The sequence below is a fragment of the Lithobates pipiens genome, unplaced genomic scaffold (genome assembly GCF_037356315.1).
Source record: "Lithobates pipiens isolate NorthernLeopardFrog02 unplaced genomic scaffold, aLitPip1_a1.2 Scaffold_22, whole genome shotgun sequence".
NCBI classification, from domain to species: Eukaryota; Metazoa; Chordata; class Amphibia; order Anura; family Ranidae; genus Lithobates; species Lithobates pipiens.
The window spans coordinates 348974905-348996095 of NW_027507784.1; the positions used below are offsets into that span (position 1 = coordinate 348974905).

Genomic DNA, 21191 nt, shown 5'->3' on the forward strand with positions numbered 1-21191 from the left:
CATCTCTCCCCACCCCCCCATCTCTTCCCCTCCCCCAATCCCCCCCCATCTCTCCCCCTCCCCCAGTCTCCCCCCATCTCCCCCCTCCCCCCCTCCATGTCCTCCTCTAATATAATGTCATTCCCTCTGCAGATCTGTGTGAATTCTTCCCATATTTTACATTTACTTTGGAAAATGTTTTGGAATTTTTAATTTTCACTTTATAACAAATCAAACACAGAGAGACTCCTAGACGAGCGATTTATTACATTTCTAACACCTCCATCAGAACGATCGCCGTCATTTATAGGACAAGATTATCAGAGGATCCCCCCCCCATGAAGATCTGTCCTCCCCTCCCCCACATATGGTTGTTAATGGATTATAAATGATGAGGATGATATAATGTGTCCAAATACAGAACAGGAAGTGATTGGAAGACGTCATCATCTCAGTGCACATCTGACTCTGCCCACCAATCTCCAATCTCCAATCATCAGAGAGGAGGAGGGGAGAGACGATTCCGGAATATTCACTCGATTCCCTTCGCTCTCAGCTCATCCCGCACACGGGTCAGATAATCCGGATCCGGGTAACCGAAACTACCAGAGGAAAAGAATCAATACTCATCAATTACCTCCTCTGCATATATATATATATATACACACACATACACCCCCTCTGTATATAATACATACACCCCCCTCTGTATATAACACACATACACCCCCCTCTGTATATAACACACACATACACCCCCCTCTGTATATAACACACACATACACCCCCCTCTGTATATAACACACATACACCCCCTCTGTATATAACACACATACACCCCCCTCTGTATATAACACACATACACCCCCCTCTGTATATAACACACATACACCCCCCTCTGTATATAACACACACATACACCCCCCTCTGTATATAACACACACATACACCCCCCTCTGTATATAACACACATACACCCCCTCTGTATATAACACACATACACCCCCCTCTGTATATAACACACATACACCCCCCTCTGTATATAACACACATACACCCTCCTCTGTATATAACACACATACACCCTCCTCTGTATATAACACACATACCCCCCCTCTGTATATAACACACATACACCCCCCTCTGTATATAATACATACACCCCCCTCTGTATATAACACACATACACCCCCCTCTGTATATAACACACACATACACCCCCCTCTGTATATAACACACACATACACCCCCCTCTGTATATAACACACATACACCCCCTCTGTATATAACACACATACACCCCCCTCTGTATATAACACACATACACCCCCCTCTGTATATAACACACATACACCCCCCTCTGTATATAACACACACATACACCCCCCTCTGTATATAACACACACATACACCCCCCTCTGTATATAACACACATACACCCCCTCTGTATATAACACACATACACCCCCCTCTGTATATAACACACATACACCCCCCTCTGTATATAACACACATACACCCTCCTCTGTATATAACACACATACACCCTCCTCTGTATATAACACACATACCCCCCCCTCTGTATATAACACACATACACCCTCCTCTGTATATAACACACATACACCCCCCTCTGTATATAACACACATACACCCCCCTCTGTATATAATACATACACCCCCTCTGTATATAACACACATACACCCCCTCTGTATATGGTATATATTCATCTTACCCCTGTGGTCCCCCGGTCATACTGGTTTTGTGGTGGATATCATTCCAGGTGACGGTGTCGGAGGCGCCGGTTGTACGAGAATCTCCCACGGTGAAGATCAGTCGCTGATCAAAGGCTCTTCTCAGCAGACGTAGGACGTCTTTCCCCTCCTGGTTATCCGGTAAATAAGCCGTACGGGAAGTACCTGAGAAACGTCTTCCGGGACGAGGATGATTCTCCTGGATAATGAGATGATGAGAGTCATGAGACAGGAGGAGGGGGTGCTGCACCCACAGCTAGATTGGTAGTTGTATTTATTTCCCACAAGGATACTTTACTACCCCCCCTCCCCCCATACAGAACAGCCCCCACCTTTCCTTCTATCCCCCCTGTTATGTTCAGCTGCTGAGCCCTGTGTAAGCTCCAACTTATCAGAGCTTACACAGGACTGAGGACCTACTCAGTGCTAGGCCAATCACAGAGCACCACAGCTGTCACATGGGGGAGGGGGGGTCACATGCTCCTCCATGCTTGAAAGTTTCTTCAACTCCTGCAGGCAGACAGTGAAGGAAAGGGAAGTACTTACCGGGGGGCAGTTATAAGGATTCTTTCACTTTACCCTGAATGGATAACATGAAGGATTGTTAGAACTCTACAGAATCCATCCTTGTCAGTGCCGAGGACATCTCCGGAGAATCCAACCCCGCCAGGACAATCCAACCCCACCATGACATCTCCGGAGAATCCAACCCCACCAGGACAATCCAACCCCACCATGACATCTCCGGAGAATCCAACCCCACCAGGGCAATCCAACCCCACCATGACATCTCCGGAGAATCCAACCCCACCAGGACAATCCAACCCCACCATGACATCTCCGGAGAATCCAACCCCACCAGGGCAATCCAACCCCACCATGACATCTCCGGAGAATCCAACCCCACCAGGGCAATCCAACCCCACCATGACATCTCCGGAGAATCCAACCCCACCAGGGAAATCCAACCCCGCCATGACATCTCCGGAGAATCCAACCCCGCCAGGACAATCCAACCCCACCATGACATCTCCGGAGAATCCAACCCCACCAGGGCAATCCAACCCCACCATGACATCTCCGGAGAATCCAACCCCGCCAGGACAATCCAACCCCACCATGACATCTCCGGAGAATCCAACCCCGCCAGGACAATCCAACCCCACCATGACATCTCCGGAGAATCCAACCCCGCCAGGACAATCCAACCCCACCATGACATCTCCGGAGAATCCAACCCCGCCAGGACAATCCAACCCCACCATGACATCTCCGGAGAATCCAACCCCGCCAGGAGAATCCAACCCCACCATGACATCTCCGGAGAATCCAACCCCACCAGGACAATCCAACCCCACCATGACATCTCCGGAGAATCCAACCCCACCAGGACAATCCAACCCCACCATGACATCTCCGGAGAATCCAACCCCGCCAGGACAATCCAACCCCACCATGACATCTCCGGAGAATCCAACCCCACCAGGACAATCCAACCCCACCATGACATCTCCGGAGAATCCAACCCCGCCAGGACAATCCAACCCCACCATGACATCTCCGGAGAATCCAACCCCGCCAGGACAATCCAACCCCACCATGACATCGCAAGAGGATCCAACCCCACCATGACAATCCAACCCCACCATGACATCTCCGGAGAATCCAACCCCGCCAGGACAATCCAACCCCACCATGACATCGCAAGAGGATCCAACCCCACCATGACAAACCAACCTCACCATGACATCTCCGGAGAATCCAACCCCGCCAGGACAATCCAACCCCACCATGACATCGCAAGAGGATCCAACCCCACCATGACAATCCAACCCCACCATGACATCGCAAGAGGATCCAACCCCACCATGACAATCCAACCCCACCATGACATCGCAAGAGGATCCAACCCCACCATGACAATCCAACCCCACCATGACATCTCCGGAGAATCCAACCCCGCCAGGACAATCCAACCCCACCATGACATCTCCGGAGAATCCAACCCCGCCAGGACAATCCAACCCCACCATGACATCTCCGGAGAATCCAACCCCGCCAGGACAATCCAACCCCACCATGACATCTCCGGAGAATCCAACCCCACCATGACAATCCAACCCCGCCAGGAGAATCCAACCCCACCATGACATCTCCGGAGAATCCAACCCCACCAGGACAATCCAACCCCACCATGACATCTCCGGAGAATCCAACCCCACCAGGACAATCCAACCCCACCATGACATCTCCGGAGAATCCAACCCCGCCAGGACAATCCAACCCCACCATGACATCTCCGGAGAATCCAACCCCACCAGGACAATCCAACCCCACCATGACATCTCCGGAGAATCCAACCCCGCCAGGACAATCCAACCCCACCATGACATCTCCGGAGAATCCAACCCCGCCAGGACAATCCAACCCCACCATGACATCGCAAGAGGATCCAACCCCACCATGACAATCCAACCCCACCATGACATCTCCGGAGAATCCAACCCCGCCAGGACAATCCAACCCCACCATGACATCGCAAGAGGATCCAACCCCACCATGACAAACCAACCTCACCATGACATCTCCGGAGAATCCAACCCCGCCAGGACAATCCAACCCCACCATGACATCGCAAGAGGATCCAACCCCACCATGACAATCCAACCCCACCATGACATCGCAAGAGGATCCAACCCCACCATGACAATCCAACCCCACCATGACATCGCAAGAGGATCCAACCCCACCATGACAATCCAACCCCACCATGACATCTCCGGAGAATCCAACCCCGCCAGGACAATCCAACCCCACCATGACATCGCAAGAGGATCCAACCCCACCATGATAATCCAACCCCACCATGACATCTCCGGAGAATCCAACCCCGCCAGGACAATCCAACCCCACCATGACATCTCCGGAGAATCCAACCCCGCCAGGACAATCCAACCCCACCATGACATCTCAGGACAATCCAACCCCACCAGGACATCTCAGGAGAAGTCCGTCATTAATTCTGAGGTCTGCACTCACCTTCTGGATGCCCGATGGGATGTTATAGTAGATCTCTATGGTTCCCCATCCAGGATATCCCGGTAAGGAGGTGCATTTGTTTGTGTTCACATTCATAGTGCCGTCTGGCTGGTCTCCTATTACTGTCCCATATGGGACTCCACATATCGCACACACAGGTTTATGGGCCGCGGCTCGTTTAAGACAGTCCCTACAGTATGCATGCTTACACTTCTCCAGTAACACCTTATCTTCTATCTCACATTGGCAGATAGGACATGTGTCCGGCTCTTCCACTTTCTGTGTAGCAGCTGAGGAGCCGCTTCGAGAAATTGTGGGAATTCTGACAGCCAATTGCTGCAACATCTTCATCCTCTCCTCATCACCGGACAACTGCCGGATCCTGGCAACATCTCCTCTTCCGATATCATGAACCGTCACCGGCACAGTGATCTCTATGATATGATCTCTTCCCAGAACTCTTCTCTGATCTGTGTGAAGGAAAGAAAATCAGTGAAGATGACGGGAGGTGGTGAGACTGTCCTACCAACCCCCTTACTGACCGCTTCTCTATAGACCTCCAAATCATTATCTCTGCACTGTATGCCAATTATCAGTACATGTATGTGACGGGAGTCACTTTGGGCGGGGGTGGGGTCACAATGTATGTTTTATGTTACATACTCCTGACACCTCCATAAAGTATATCATGCTTCATATTATATAGTGAAGTATATAGTGTTCTGTATATTGCATGTAGCGCTGACCCCCGAAGCAGCGGCTGATTTGTTGGGCTTACCGTTACCTTCTTGACCTCATGTATGTCTAGGGGTTTCCCGAGGTAGATGGCCCAAAGAATTGTAGAAACTGACACTGGATCCGCTTTGGGGTTTTTATTTCCAAAAAAAGAGTAGACAAAGCACAAGTCTCTCAATGAGGGTTTAGGTAGGAAGTTCAGCTACTCTTGGAACTACTCAAGATAGGAAGTCTCTCACTATAGAAATCCAGAGAATTACCGATCACAACTGGATCCTCACCACTACCGGATAGACCTCCTCTCACCAGGCCTAGCATCCGATAGAGTGTTCAGATAAAGCGAAGCCTCTGCCACTGACTTGTTGTAAAACACTTGTAGTAAACTGAAGAATGTAGACAAATTTAGAGAGCCCTCATTCGGTACCAGTATCTCACAATCGGTCCGGCAATACCGTATGAGTGTAGATTCACTTGGGGTCTTTCAACTAAGTCTCCAGGCTCTTTCTGAGAAGCCAACCTCTGCGTGGCCTTCTCCTGAAGAGTCCTCCCCTGGTTGCTTCCTCAGTTGCTAGGCCTCTCCACAGATGAGACGGCACCGGACCACCTCCAAATCCTCCCTCCAGGTACTTTGCCTCGGACAAGCCAGCCCCGAGACTCGGAATTGGATGGATCCGCACCCCATCCCATTCTTTCACTCATTTTCATTTTCCTTTCCTTCACGAGGTGTTGCAGTCTGCCATTGTGTTTTTTTCTGGTGTATTCACACCTATGGGTCCTTACATCCCTTTTTTGTCTATTGTTTTACTCACTGTTAGCACCTCACTTTTTATCAGTACGTTTCACTTCGTATTCACATACCCCTTCTTATTCGGGTGCACTTTCTGTCTCTTTATATAGAGGGCGTATCCCTGTAATAGGGATTCTCCTATATACATATACTCTATATTTTTCTCTTTTCTTTTTTATTTTATTATAGGTTGCCCTCCCCTTGACCCCTGTCTACCTACACCTATACCTTCCTCCACTATACTTTATATTGGAGGTGGTTACAGGGGTGTGATCCCTTGCAAGCCATTTACTTGTCGGACTCCGTTTCCCCGCTCCCTTCATTGGTATTCTAGCCATAGAGGTCTGGGCACATCTTTGAAGGATATGGGAGAAGTGGTGGACTTCATGTTCTAAAGAGGATTTCCCACGTGGATTATATAGGTATTTATTTGCGATGTATATTAATTGCTCACTAACCATGTAACTATGCAATGTTTGATGTATACTCTGCTTACAGCAGACTATCTCTAGTATATTACAGTATATTATGTATGGATATATATTTATGTTTGTCTTCCTTTTCATAATAGATAAAAACCTTCTGAAGAAGACCCCCAAGAGGGTCGAAACGCGTAAAGGGTCCATATTATCCATCCTTTATTGCAATTATAGCTACAATAAGGTTCAAGTGTCATAAATTTTGTATGCATATGTAATACTATACATTTTTATCTACAAAGTGGAGCTTAGTCCTTGACCACTGTGTTGCCTGTTTAATCCTCTTTTTTATTAACCTCCTCGCGCCCGCCCTATAGCCGAATGACGGCCGTAGAGCAGGCGCGTTCGTTCGGGCGGTCGTCCCTGGACGGCCTGATGTTTACTTCCGCAATGCGCGCCGCCGCGGGCGCGCATCGCGGAAGTTCTGTGTTCGCCGTGTCCCCCGGGGACAGGCAAACACAGATCGCTGTAAACGGCCAATCACAGCGGCCGTTTACAGCGTGATCGGCGTATCCAATGGGAGATGATCTCATATGTAAACATATGAGATCATCTCGCAGCGCCGCTCTCCTTCCTCGCACAGACAGTGCGAGAGGGGAGAGATGAACGGCTGCAGCGGCAGCCGTTCTGATTGTGGAAAAAAAATAAATAAAAAAAATGAAATAAAAAGTGCCATCCGCCCCCAGCAGTGCCATCCGCCCCAAGCAGTGCCATCCGCCCCCAGCAGTGCCATCTGCCCCAGTGCCATCCACCCCAGTGCTACCTGCCCCCAGTGCCATCCACCCCAGTGCTACCTGCCCCCAGTGCCATCCACCCCAGTGCTACCTGCCCCTAGTGCCATCCACCCCAGTGCTACCTGCCCCTAGTGCCATCCACCCCAGTGCTACCTGCCCCCAGTGCCATCCACCCCAGTGCTACCTGCCCCCAGTGCCATCCACCCCAGTGCTACCTGCCCCCAGTGCCATCCACCCCAGTGCCACCTGCCGTCAGTGCCACCTGCCCCCAGTGCCACCTGCCCCCAGTGCCACCTGCCGTCAGTGCCACCTGCCGTCAGTGCCACCTGCCGTCAGTGCCACATAGTGCCATCTGTCATCAGTGCCACGTATCAGTGCCATTTGTCATCAGTGCCACCTGTCAGTGTCACGTGCCATCTGTTGTCAGTGTCACGTGTCATCAATGCCACTTATCAGTGCCATCTGTCATCAGTGTCACGCGTCATCGGTGCCATGTATTAGTGCCATCTGTCATCGGTGGCACATATTAGTGCCACGTATTAGTGCCATCTGTCATCGGTGCCACGTTTCAGTGCCACGTGTCATCAGTGCCACGTATTAGTGCCACGTGTCATCAGTGCCACGTATTAGTGCCACGCGTCATCAGTGCCACATATTAGTGCCATCTGTCATCAGTGCCACATATTAGTGCCATCTGTCATCAGTGCCACCTGTCATCATTGCCACGTATCAGTGCCATCTGTCATCAGTGTCACGTGTCATTGTCCTGGTGCTTCAAAAGTGTAATAAATAGTCAACAAGTTAGATATGTAATTTATGTTCCTAGAACACGTGATGGCGCTACCTGCATGTTGGGCCTCTCTATGTGGCCAGGCTGTGAAAAAGTCCCACACATGTGGTATTGTAATACTCACGAGGAGTAGCAGAATTTTTTGGGGGGTGTCATTTGTGGTATACACATGCCACGTGAGAGAAATAACCTATTACAATGACAATTTTGTGGAGAAAAAAAAAAATGAAAAATCTTAATTTTGCAAAGAATTGTGGGAAAAAAATGACAACATCAAAAAGCTCACTATACCTCTTACTAAATACCTTGGAATGTCTACTTTCCAAAAAGGGGTCATTTGGGGGGTATTTGTACTTTCCTGGCTTGTTCGGGTCACAAGAAGCGAGATAGGCCACCAGTACATCAGATGTGATCAATTTTGTGCGATTCGCACCACAGTTTGTAGATTCTCTAACTTTCACAAAGACCAAATAATATCCACTAATTTGGGTTATTTTTACCAAAGACATGTAGCAGTATAAATTGTGACCAAAATTTATGAAGAAAAATTAATAATTTGCATAATTCTGTCACAGAAACAAAGAAATATGCGTTTTTTTTCAAAATTTTCGGTCTTTTTTCATTTATAGCGCAAAAAATAAAAACCCCAGAGGTGATCAAATACCACCAAAAGAAAGCTCTATTTGTGGGAAAAAAAGGACAAAAAATTCATTTGGGTACAGTGTTGCATGACTGAGTAATTGTCATTCAAATTGTGAGAGCACCGAAAGCTGAAAATTGGTCTGGGCAGGAAGGTGTTTAAGTGCCCTGTAAGCAAGTGGTTAATAAAACATTTATATTATTTATCATCTGCTTTATGTCGGCATTTATTATACACAATTACTAGCATTCACAGGTAATATATGCTGTAAAAAACCCCACCTCAGGGATATATCTTTTCTTTTTTGGATCCGCACCCCAGGCCATGAGAGCCATGGGGGCTGGTCAGGAGGACCAGGACCAAACAGACAGAAAGATCTTCTGGACCGCAACCCAGAAGCACGTGATGTCAGTACCCTTTCCCAGAATGCACAGCAAGATGACACTCCCACTGGGCTGAAAAGTGGCACTCAATGCGCCTAGCTAAACTGCGTTCTCACACTTGCCAGAGATGACAGCGCCACCTGTGGTCAAGCAGAACTCAGTGCAATCCAGCTAGACTGGTACTGAAACCATAATTTGGTATAATTAAACCCAAAACCCAACTGCGGTTCTAGGAACTTTAAATAGAGAAAAACACATAGTGTGTTCTCTTCAGGAGCCGGCGCTACATACATAATGAGGACCACCGTGTTCTGTATATCATAAATGAGTACTGCTGTGTTCTGTATATTGCATAATGAGGACCACCGTGTTCTGTATGTTACATAGTGAGGACCACCGTATTCTGTATATTGCATAACGAGGACCTCCGTGTTCTGTATATTACATAGTGAGGACCGCCGTGTTCTGCATATTACATAATGAGGACCGCCGTGTTCTGTATATTACATAATGAGGACCGCTGTGTTCTGTATATTACATAGTGAGGACCACCGTATTCTGTATATTGCATAACGAGGACCTCCGTGTTCTGTATATTACATAGTGAGGACCGCCGTGTTCTGCATATTACATAATGAGGACCGCCGTGTTCTGTATATTACATAATGAGGACCGCCGTGTTCTGTATATTACATAATGAGGACCGCCGTGTTCTGTATATTACATAATGAGGACCACCATGTTATGCATATTACATGATGAGGACCGCCGTGTTCTGTATATTACATAATGAGGACCGCCGCGTTCTGTATATAATATAATGAGGACCGCTGTGTTCTGCATATTACATAATGGGGACCGCCGTGTTCTGTATATTACATAGTGAGGATCGCGTGTTCTGTATATAATATAATGAGGACCGCCGTGTTCTGTATATAATATAATGAGGACTGCCGTGTTCTGTATATAATATAATGAGGACCGCCGTGTTCTGTATATAATATAATGAGGATTGCCATGTTCTGTATATTACATAATGAGGACAGGGCCAAAATCAGAGGCCAGGCTCACATGGCGTCCCAGACGGATGCCGCGGGTTCACCTCCTGCGATGGACCCGGAACTTGCTACAGCCCTGCAGACTATTGCAACAGGTCAGGCTGCATTAATGGATAAAATAGACCACTTGCAGACCAATGTGGACTTTATCCGCTGTGACCTGGATTCCTTCCGCGGCCGTGTGGCAGAGGTGGAGCAGCAGGTGTGGGCAACAGAGGACACAGTGCGGACCACACCGGTGATCTACACACCCTGAAGGCCAGGGTGAGGGCCCTGGAGAACCTGCTGAAGACGCAGAGAACCGGCATCGGCGCAATAATCTGCGGGTCGCCGGCCTCCCGGAGGGGTCAGAAGGTAACGATCCCACTGCCTTTACAGAACTCCTTCTTAAAGGGCTGCTGCCACACTTCTCCCCCTTCTTTACCATTGAGCGGGCTCACCGCATGCCAGCTACTCGTGGGCCGCCGGGCTATTCCCTCCGCACCTTTATGTTTAAGCTCCTACATTATAAAGACAGAGATATGGTGCTGAGGGGGGCCAGGGCACTCCAGGAGCTTAAATTTGGAAAATGCGAGGCTAATGATATTCCCAGATTATACCATGGAAACACAGCGCCAACGCAAGTCATTTGATGCAGTCTGCGCCAAACTTTGGCCTAAAGGGCTTAAATATAGCATGCTTTCTCCGGCTCAGCTGCGGGTGGAAGATGGGGAGTCCACACAATTTTTTACATCACCTGCGGAGACCTTATCCTGGATTGAAACGATACGCAGACATTGAAATACCCACTTGCTCTCACTTTATTGCTGCCCAGACTGCCTTATGGAAATGTCTTAAATACCTGCCTGCACCAAATGCCGCGTACACACGATCGAATTGTCTGGCGTACTTAGTCCGACATACAATCCGGCGGATAGTCTGGCGGATTTTCTACCGAACGGACTTGGCCACACACGGATACACAGAAAGTCCGACGTTCGCTTGCGCGATGACGTACAGCACGTACGACGGGACTAGAAAAAGCCAGTAGCCAATAGCTTACTTTTTCGTACTTGCTTTGAGCATGCGTCATTCTTAAGGCCCATACACACGATCAGACTTTTTGACAACAAACATGCAAATTAGCTGTTTTGGAGCAACATCTGACCATGTGTACGCTCCATCGGACAAACTATTTTGGTTTTCATCTGACTTTTGTTGGCTGTGTGAACGGACAAACTTTCTGGCAACAAAAGTCCGACGGAGCAAAGTCTGATTGTGTGTACAGAAAACCATAGGACTTTTGTACAAAGTACAAACACGCATGCTCAGAACCAATGCAAAAGATCAGACAACAATACAGAAGTTGACCAAAGGTGGCGGTAAAGAGCAGAAAAACCACATGATTTGGTGAAAGTTGGCTGAAAAAGTCCTGCTGTGTGTATGCAATACAAGTTCTCAGCTGACGCCCTTTTTACAAAAATCCAAGGGAAAGTTTGTACAAAGTCCTATCGTGTGTATGAGGCTTTAGTCTGCCGTACTAGCATACTGACGAACGTATTGTCCGCTGAAACCCAAGTCTGACGGGAAGATTGGAGTGCAAAAATGCTTTCTTAGTCCGCCGGACTTCACGCTGGAAAAGTCCGCTGAAGCCCACACACGATCGAATTGTCCGCTGAAATGCGTTTCGGCAGACTAAGTACGCCGGACAATCTGATCGTGTGTACACGGCAAAAGGGTAACCTGGAATGCCCGATCAACCTTCAAGCCAGCACCCTGATGGCACCCTCTGCATGGACTGGTTGGTTCACAGCTTTCCCTGTGTAAGTTTCCTGGCGGGGGTCTTGATATGAGGTCTCCTTTCCCTCCCTCCTTTCATGTCCCTCCGGTGCAATGAGGGATACAGAGAGGTAGAGGGCATGCTGACTGAGGCTTGGTGCCATAACAGCTGGCCTTGCTTCTGCGATGGCTGTGATCACCCCCCCCCCCCCCCCCGGCCGCCCTCCCCCCTCCGGCACATAGAACCTGATCAAGCGTGCACTACTCCTTTATGGGTCTACACATTTTACAGAATTTCCCATCCTCTGGAGTTACAAGACGGAGGTGAAGGTATTACCCTGTTGGCGAGTTGTCTTCGGACCTTCCCAGTTATGTTTGTAACCTAAGCCTATTACCCCCAGCCCAGGCTGGGAGATCTCTTTGAATAGATTGCCGGACTCCAATACCCCATCCATGTACTGTGTTTCAGAGGACGGGACTCCGGAGCCTTCTTGTACAACGCACCCCCATAGGGGCCTGTTGGCCCTTTCTGTTTCGGGAGTAAGGCCCCCTTCAGTTTGGGTGGGGGGTGGTGGGGTTGGGTGTGGGGGGGAGTTGTGGTTTTTGTTTTGTACACTCAAATTATTGCTTATATGAGTCAGTTTGCTGTATGTCCTAACATCTTCATGTCTTACACAGAGGTTATAGTACAGGTGGTGCGAATTGGTGGTATGGCGGGAGCTCGGAGACTCCCAAAGATGTCCCTTAACCCTGCAGAATGGTATGAAGTGTTTAATGTCTAACTGTAAAATTGTATCCTGGAACACCAGGGGTCTGAATTCTAAGATTAAGAGATCACTGGTGTTCCAGTTTTTGCAAAAACACTCCTCTTATGTTTGTATCCTCCAGGAGACACACCTAACTGGGGGTAGAACCATGAGCTTGCAGAGAACTTGGGTAGGCCACTCCGACCACTCGACTTACTCAAATCTCGCAAGGGGAGTAAGTATTCTTATACGTAAGTCTCTGCCCTTTCAACTTTTAGCATTAGAGGTGGACCCGGGCGGGCGCTTTGTTATTATCCACGCAAACGTCATGACTTTAGAGGTAGTGATAGTGGGGTTGTATGTTCCCCCGCCGGCCTCAATATCCTTTCTGTATCAGATTGTAACTAAAATCACACAGCATGCCACGGATAATGTCCTGCTGCTGGGGGCTTTCAACATGGTCCCGGACCCTACAATGGACAGACTAACCCAGTCATCCGGCTCTGCCACTGAATTGAAGGCCTGGGCAGAGGTATTTAACTTCCCTGACGTCTGGCGCTGGCGGGACACCCTCGACTGAAAGCATTTACCTGCCACTCAGCATTGTACAAAATGTTTTCCAGTAGAGACCTGGTATATTGTGGGGGGACCGTCCTTTCCAGAGTGAAGGACATAACTATCCTGCCTAGAGGGGTCTCCGACCATGCCCCGGTCTCCCTGACGCTTGAAATATCCTGCCCAGTCTGTGGTCTGTGTCTGTGGTCTGTGGTCGCCTCTCTAGGTTCTGGCTCTCTGACTCAAGGACAGACATCCCAGGTAAGGCTGACATAGGTACCTTCTGGAATACGCGAGACAGAAATGTCCCTGTCTCGGAATCCTGAGATGCATTTAAGATCTGCATGAGGGGGCTTTTTCAGACCCACATTGGGAATGTCCGTAAGGAAGCTCGTAGGGACCTGCAGAGGGTTGAAGCCAGGGCCAAATCCTTGCAATCTACATATATCAGGGATCGCTCCCCTCAGACGTACTCACAGTTTAGAGAAGCCCTAAGAGACGTCAATCTTATCCGTGCCTCTGCTACAAAGATATGCTTGCTACACCAGAGCCAGAGGATTTTTGAGCAGGGCGAGCTGAGTGGCAGATTGCTGGCATGGTTATCCCGGGAGCATTCCTCCCCGGTGTCCATATCAAGAATCCAGTCACCCAGTGGGGAAATCTTCACCGACTCCTCTCAAATTGAATGCCCAGTTTGCTTCTTATTATCAGGATCTTTATAGCCCTAGAGCCCAGTATACAGATCAGGAACTATGTGACTATCTGGATCGGGTAGACTTACCGTGTCTTACTGACGTCGCCAGGGAAAATCTGGATAGTCCCCTGACCCTAAAAGAGATCCAAATAGCGGTCAAATCACTGCAGAGTGGGAAAACACCGGGCCCGGATGGGTACCCGGCGGAGTTCTATAAGCAATACATGGACGATTTCCTCCCCATTTTTCGAGAGGTCTTGATGCAGGCACTTGAGAGTGGTGTTTTACCTACGTCTATGTCAGAGGCGGTAATCGTGGTCCTCCCTAAGCCTGGCAGGAATCCTGAACTGTTTTATTCATATCGGTCCATATCGCTCCTGGATGTGGACTTGAAAATACTGGCTACAGTATTGGCAGGCCGCCTAAACACAGTAATCACAGCTCTTGTACACCCGGACCAGTCCGGGTTCATGCCAGGCAGGGGGACAGATATTAATATACGGAGACTGCTGACACACATGGATAGGGCTCCCGAGGATAGCCTTGGGGTGGTGGTGTTCCTGGACGCCGAGAAAGCCTTTGACTTGGTTGAATGAGGATACCTCTGGGCTGTCCTCAGGAAATTTAGATTTGGACCCGCGTTTATCCAATGGCTGTGCATGATGTATGCCTTCCCTAGTGCCCCGAATACGGACCAACAATTCCCTTTCACAGGCCTTCCCATTGGGAAGGGGTACCCAAACAAGGGTGCCCACTCTCGCCAGGGCTTTTTGCACTGGCAGTGGAGCCCTTGACCTCAAATTCACGAAGCATCCATGGTCCTGGGAATCCAGGTGGGAGTGGTGGAGGAGAAAATGTCCTTGTATGCAGATGATACTATCCTATACCTGGACGATGTCTCCTCCTCACTCCCAGAGGCCCTGCAGATAGTCAACGAATTTGGAACATACTCAGGTGTCAAGGTCAGTTGGGAGAAGCCATTAATCTACCCCCTAAACCCTAACAGATCTAGGCCACCTATGCAGAATCCACTGGTTTGGGTAGATAACTTTAAGTACTTATAGGATATGTATGGGTGGGCCAACAGCCAGGTATATGGAGTTTAACCTAAATCCCCTATTGGTAAATTTCTCAAAAAGATGCACAGATTGGAAGTCGTTGACCCCTAACCCCAGTGGGTAGAGTAAGTCTTATTACCGTATTTATCGGCGTATAACACGCACCCCAAGTTTAGGAGGGAAGTTTAAGGAAAAAAACTTTTAGGAGGGAAGTTTAAGGAAAAAACCTTACATTTTAAATGCCCATCAATGTAGCCTTCCACTGTCCCCCTGCAGCCCTACACTGTCCCCCTGCAGCCCTACACTGTCCCCCTGCAGCCCTACACTGTTCTCCTGCAGCCCTACACTGTCCCCCTGCAGCCCTACACTGTCCCCCTGCAGCCCTACACTGTCCCCCTGCAGCCTTCCACTGTACCCCTAGAAACCTTTGACTGTCCCCCTGCATCCTTTCCCACAATTGCAGCATGGTTACTTTTAAATTTACCGCCGCCGCCGCCGAGATCTTCGGCTCCTCCAGCCACCACCGTCCAGATCTTCAGCTCCTCCCGCCGCCGCCATCGAGATCTTCAGCTCCTCCCGTCGCCGAGATCTTCGGCTCCTCCCGCCGCCGACATAGACCGAGCCGAGCCGAGGGTACTCGGCTACTCGGCTCTGCTCGCAGCAACGCCCCCGTCCCGCCCCTTGTCCTGGCTCCTGTGATGGACACAACACCGGGCCAATGGCGGGACGTAAAGGCTAGGAGGCGGGACGGGGTGTGACAGAGTGGAGCCGAGTACACAGTACACTCGGCTCAGCTCGGTAAATGTCGGCGGCGCTCCACAGACAGTGCAAATCGGCAGATCGGCGGGGGGATCAGCGTATAACACGCACCCATGATTTTCCCCCGATTTTAAGGGGAAAAAAGTGTGTGTTATACGCCGATAAATACGGTAAATTGGTTTTCCTACCAAAGTTCCTTTATCTATTCAGAAATAGCCCAATTGTGATCCCAACGTCCTATTTTAATAAATTAAAGTCCATAGTCTCCTCCTTTATATGGCTAGGCAAGGTGCCAAGACTGGCACTGTCCACCCTGCAATTATCTGTGGGACAGGACGGGCTCGCCCTTCCCAACTTCCACTACTACTACTGGGCGGCCATACTAGTGTACTAGTGACTACCCGTTGGTGGTTTTCGCAGCCAAAGGAAAACCCGGCGGTGATCCTGGAGGCTGCAATTCTGGGGTCATACGCTGCGCTTAGCAACTTAGTATTCCGTGGTGTTAGAGCCCACCCCAACTTAACTAACCTGATGCACACAACTATTATGGTCTGGAGCCGAGCTAGGGCAATATACCGAACCCCACGTACCCCCACGTACCCCATCCCACTGTCTCTCCTCACGTGCCTCTGTTGGTCAACCCTAATCTTTCTCACTTCCGTGGTATCCCGGATCCACAAATATGGGCTAATAGAGGAATAGTGGGCTTAAAGCATTTGATAACAGAGGGCAGACTGAGCACATTCCCAGAACTCAAAACTAAATACACCCTGCCAACCTGGATGCTCTTCCGGTTCTTACAGGCGAGGCATGCCTTTCAACATCAATTTCCTGGTGGGGTCATCCTTGAGTCGGATCCAGTTGAGAAATTGCTAACCACTAAGGTCCTAATGGCTCCTCTGTCCACCATCTATTTCCACTTGTCAGCCTCTCTACCCACTAATCTAAAATATACACTAAGTGGAAAAGGGACATACCATCCCTTGAGGAGGAAGACTGGGAGTCCTGTGTCTCCTCATATGTCTCCACCTTGATCTCGGCTAGGGACCGTTTCATACAGCTGAAATTCTTGCACCGGGCTTATTATACACCGCAGAGACTGGCAGCCATTTACAGGGACAGGTCCCCCAACTGCGCTAGATGTCGGGGCGAGGAAGCCTCCTTCTTACACATGACCTGGTCATGTCCCGCACTGCAAGGATTCTGGGAACAGGTCCTGGCAGATGTCAATCAGACAGCTGAAATCTCCCTCCCACTGAAGCCAGAAATCTTGCTTTTAAATGTGATAGGCGACCCCACTGTTGGGAAATATCAGAAACTGTTCGTGGCGTATGCCGCCTACTATGCCCGAAGAGAGGATTTGTTGAAATGGAGGTCCGGGCTCCCGCCCACCATCACCACCTGGAGGAACACTTTGAATGCTGTTTTACCGCTGTACAAAATAACATATGTCAATAGAAATTGCCCGAATAAATCCGACAAGATATGGTCCTCCTGGATAGACTCTTGGGGATCCTTGCCACTGGAGTTGTCTCCCCCTGACCCAGATGCAGATTCATAATTCAGTGGCATGGATCAGGAACCCGGAACTAGTGGAGTATGTCCCCCCTCTCTGTCTCCCCCCCCCCCTCTCTGTCTCCCCTCCCTCTCTTCTTAAATCCGGTCCATTCTCCCTCTCCTTTCCTGGTGTTCCCTCTCCCCTCCCCCTCCCCTTTTACTTCCCCTTCATGCTATGCTGAACAATTCAAGATATACGAACTCCAGTTCCAAATATACACTTATTGACTATGAACATTATATGCAACTGTGTATTCTGCAGATATATATGTATTGATAATTTGCTCTAATTGGCTATGTACTGTACACTGACCTGTATGCACTGAACATGAATAAAGTTCACCTTTTGTAAAAAAAAAAAAAAAAAAAGAAAGAAAACATACATCACAGTGAAGAAGTTTTGTGGTCCAGTCACAATTATATGTGGCGACCCCCCCCCCCCCCCGCAGTTGCAGAATGCCGGCCGCCCACATACCAGGAGCAGTGCGGACGCTTTATGGGGGTGCTAGACTTGTTTGCCTCTCAGCCCATAAGACTGGTGCTACACTAAGAGTGTAGAGCAAGCCGGTGGTCCTGGCATATTCAGTCCGGCCATCATATAGTGTCCGCCCCGTACTGTGCATGCGCAGCGCTTGCGCAATATGGAGCAGAAGAAGCTTCGGAAAATCTCAGAAGCTGAACGGCGCCTGTGCGTGAGTGGAGGTGGTAGCCCCACCATCCAAGCGGACATAGGGCTGGGAAAATTAGAGGGCCCTTCGCTTCGCTTGCCACGCTTCAGGCTCGGCCTCGCTACGCTCAGCTCTTTTATATTCCAACTCTGTGTGCACTTGGATGGTGGGGCTAGAACCTGGACTCACAGCGCAGGCGCCGTTCATCTTCGGCTATTTTCGGAATCTGTGTGTGATGTGTACTGCACATGCGCAGTACACAGCGGACACTATCCGATGGGGGACTGTATATGATAGGACACCGGCAGGGACCCTTTCCATGCTGCCCCCCTGCAAAGTGCTGCCATAGGCTTAGGCCAGGATACAGCGTTGACCAGTACCACCATTGTATTACCTGGATTCCAGAACAACCAATCAGATTCCAGCTTTCAATCCTTCCATACAAATGCTAACGTAAGGGCTCATTTACACTTGCTTCAAAACAAGGCTTCGGGCACGCTTTTTTTAATTCTCTCTGAATGCCAGTCAAAGCTCCTGTCACTAAATAAAATGGTTAGCTTACAGTCCAGTTTACACCTTACATCTGCTTTGCTTCACTTCAAAAATGATACTGCATGTTGCATTAGTGGTGCTTCAAAGCATCCTCAAAGCCTCCATAGAAGTCTATGATCAAAGCTCACTTGAAGCACCTACAGCTTTTGGAGAGGCTTGAATTCAGCTTTAGCTTCGCTTTGTGTTGGGGAAATTGCAGGTAAGAGAAATCATCACACACAGACACACAGGGGATCTGCCAAGCTTCATTAAAGCTTTAAAAAAAAGCATCACCGAAGCATCAAAAAAGCATCATCAGGGCACCACCGAAGCATCAAGAACACATCAAAAAAGCATGTTGAAGTTGAAGGCACTTTTATGTGTGTTGACATCAAAGCCAACATCTAACTGGTTACTTCTCTGGTCTATACGCTATGCCAGGTCATTTATGTTGGTCAGTGTTGGCATCTTCTGGGCAGATAATGGGACTCACCATCCTGATTGTGGAAGATGGCGCAGTATGTCTGTCCATCCACCCTGGTCACATCGCACTCTCCTCCGCCAGACTTAGAATTGGATCCAAAATATTTCAGCAGTTTTAGCGCCAAATTTTTCTCTGAAGGTAAAGTTCTCACCAGGATGGGGTGTCCCCTTTCCATCAATTTCTCCTCTTCCTCCTGATCAGAATATCCCTCCCCCCCAATATCATATCCTGGAGAACCCAATATACCCGACTGTCCATCCCTCTGCCCCCCCACTGCCTGCCCATCCCTCTGCCCCCCCCCCCCCCCCCCCGCTGTCTGCCTATCCCTAACTTTGGTTATCTTTCTAAACATTAGATCTGCTTTAAAAATCCCCCCTGCTATTTCTAGAACTGTCTCCTCTGCTACACCAAGTACCTGTCTCTTGCAGTACCAGGCTGCCCTCCTCTCTATCCTCTCTGTGCCAGGCTGTCCTCCTCTCTATCCTCTCTGTGCCAGGCTGCCCTCCTCTCTATCCTCTCTTTGCCAGGCTGCCCTCCTCTCTATCCTCTCTGTGCCATGCTGCCTTCCTCTCTATACTCTCTGTGCCAGGCTGCCCTCCTCTCTATCCTCTCTGTGCCAGGCTGCCCTCCTCTCTATCCTCTCTGTGCCAGGCTGTCCTCCTCTCTCTCCTCTCTGTGCCAGGCTGCCCTGCTCTCTATCCTCTCTGTGCTAGTCTGCCCTCCTCTCTATACTCTCTGTGCCAGGCTGTCCTCCTCTCTGTGCCAGGCTGTCCTCCTCTCTGTGCCAGGCTGTCCTCCTCTCTCTCCTCTCTGTGCCAGGCTTCCCTCCTCTCTATCCTTTCTGTGCCAGGCTGCCCTCCTCTCTATCCTCTCTGTGCTAGTCTGCCCTCCTCTCTATACTCTCTGTGCCAGGCTGTCCTCCTCTCTGTGCCAGGCTGCCTTCCTCTCTATACTCTCTGTGCCAGGCTGTCCTCTCTGTGCCAGGCTGTCCTCCTCTCTATCCTCTCTGTGCCAGGCTGTCCTCCTCTCTATCCTCTCTGTGCCAGGCTGTCCTCCTCTCTCTCCTCTCTGTGTCAGGCTGTCCTCCTCTCTATCCTCTCTGTGCCAGGCTGCCCTCCTCTCTATCCTCTCTGTGCCAGGCTGTCCTCCTCTCTGTGCCAGGCTGCCCTCCTCTCTATCCTCTCTGTGCCAGGCTGCCCTCCTTGTATGTGTTGCTTTTCTTTTTATTTCCAATAAAGGGAGAGGTTTGAGAATAAGAATAGAAACAGAAAGTAAATTCCTCCTTCAAGTCATCTGAACTTCCTCCACACCCACATCACCCGAGAGAGTGACCCCACCCCCACCCCCACCTTACAATCACAGAGTCCCCCTGATTATTACCCTCCAGGGTATACAGACCCCCTGAATCCTCCTCTGGTGATCTCTGCGTGTCACTGAACAATGTATATAAAGTAATACAATGTGTTTGATAATTTGTTTCTAAGAGTTTCAAAATATTTACGTAACAAACATCCCAAAGTACAACTTCTGCTATTATAGGGGGGGAGGGGAGTGCAGAGAAGAGCAACCAAACTGATAAGAGGCATGGAGGAGCTCAGCAATGAGGAACTGAATGTATTCTCTACTGAGAAGAGGAGAATAGGGGGGATATTATCTCCATGTATAAATACATAAGGGGGATATGATCTCCGAGTATAAATACATAAGGGGGGATATGATCACCATGTATAAATATATAAGGGGGGATATGATCACCATGTATAAATACATAAGGGGGGATATGATCTCCATGTATAAATACATAAGGGGGGATATGATCTCCATGTATAAATACATAAGGGGGATATGATCTCCGAGTATAAATACATAAGGGGGGATATGATCACCATGTATAAATACATAAGGGGGGATATGATCACCATGTATAAATACATAAGGGGGGATATGATCACCATGTATAAATACATAAGGGGGATATGATCTCCATGTATAAATACATAAG

At 49.2% G+C, this 21191-nt stretch overlaps 1 protein-coding gene across 1 annotated transcript; it reads right to left on the reverse strand.

The window, feature by feature from the left end:
* Positions 1-221: 221 nt before the first annotated feature.
* Positions 222-20496, reverse strand: LOC143925149 (putative E3 ubiquitin-protein ligase DTX3). The gene is made up of 4 exons (XM_077449766.1): positions 19199-20496; positions 4774-5243; positions 1716-1933; positions 222-581 (listed from the first exon to the last, which is right to left on the reverse strand). The coding sequence occupies exons 1-4, from the start codon at positions 19539-19541 to the stop codon at positions 512-514; spliced, it is 1101 nt and encodes a 366-aa protein (XP_077305892.1). The 5' UTR covers positions 19542-20496; the 3' UTR covers positions 222-511.
* Between the last annotated feature and the right edge of the window lie 695 nt (positions 20497-21191).

Coding starts and splice junctions, on each gene's coding strand:
- LOC143925149 (XM_077449766.1), bottom strand. CDS start 19,541: ATGTTTAGAAAGATAACCAAAGTTAGGGATAGGCAGACAGCGGGGGGG. Junction 1,934..4,773: donor TCCCATCGGGCATCCAGAAG/GTGAGTGCAGAC, acceptor CTCATTATCCAG/GAGAATCATCCTCGTCCCGG. Junction 582..1,715: donor ATGACCGGGGGACCACAGGG/GTAAGATGAATA, acceptor TTCCTCTGGTAG/TTTCGGTTACCCGGATCCGG.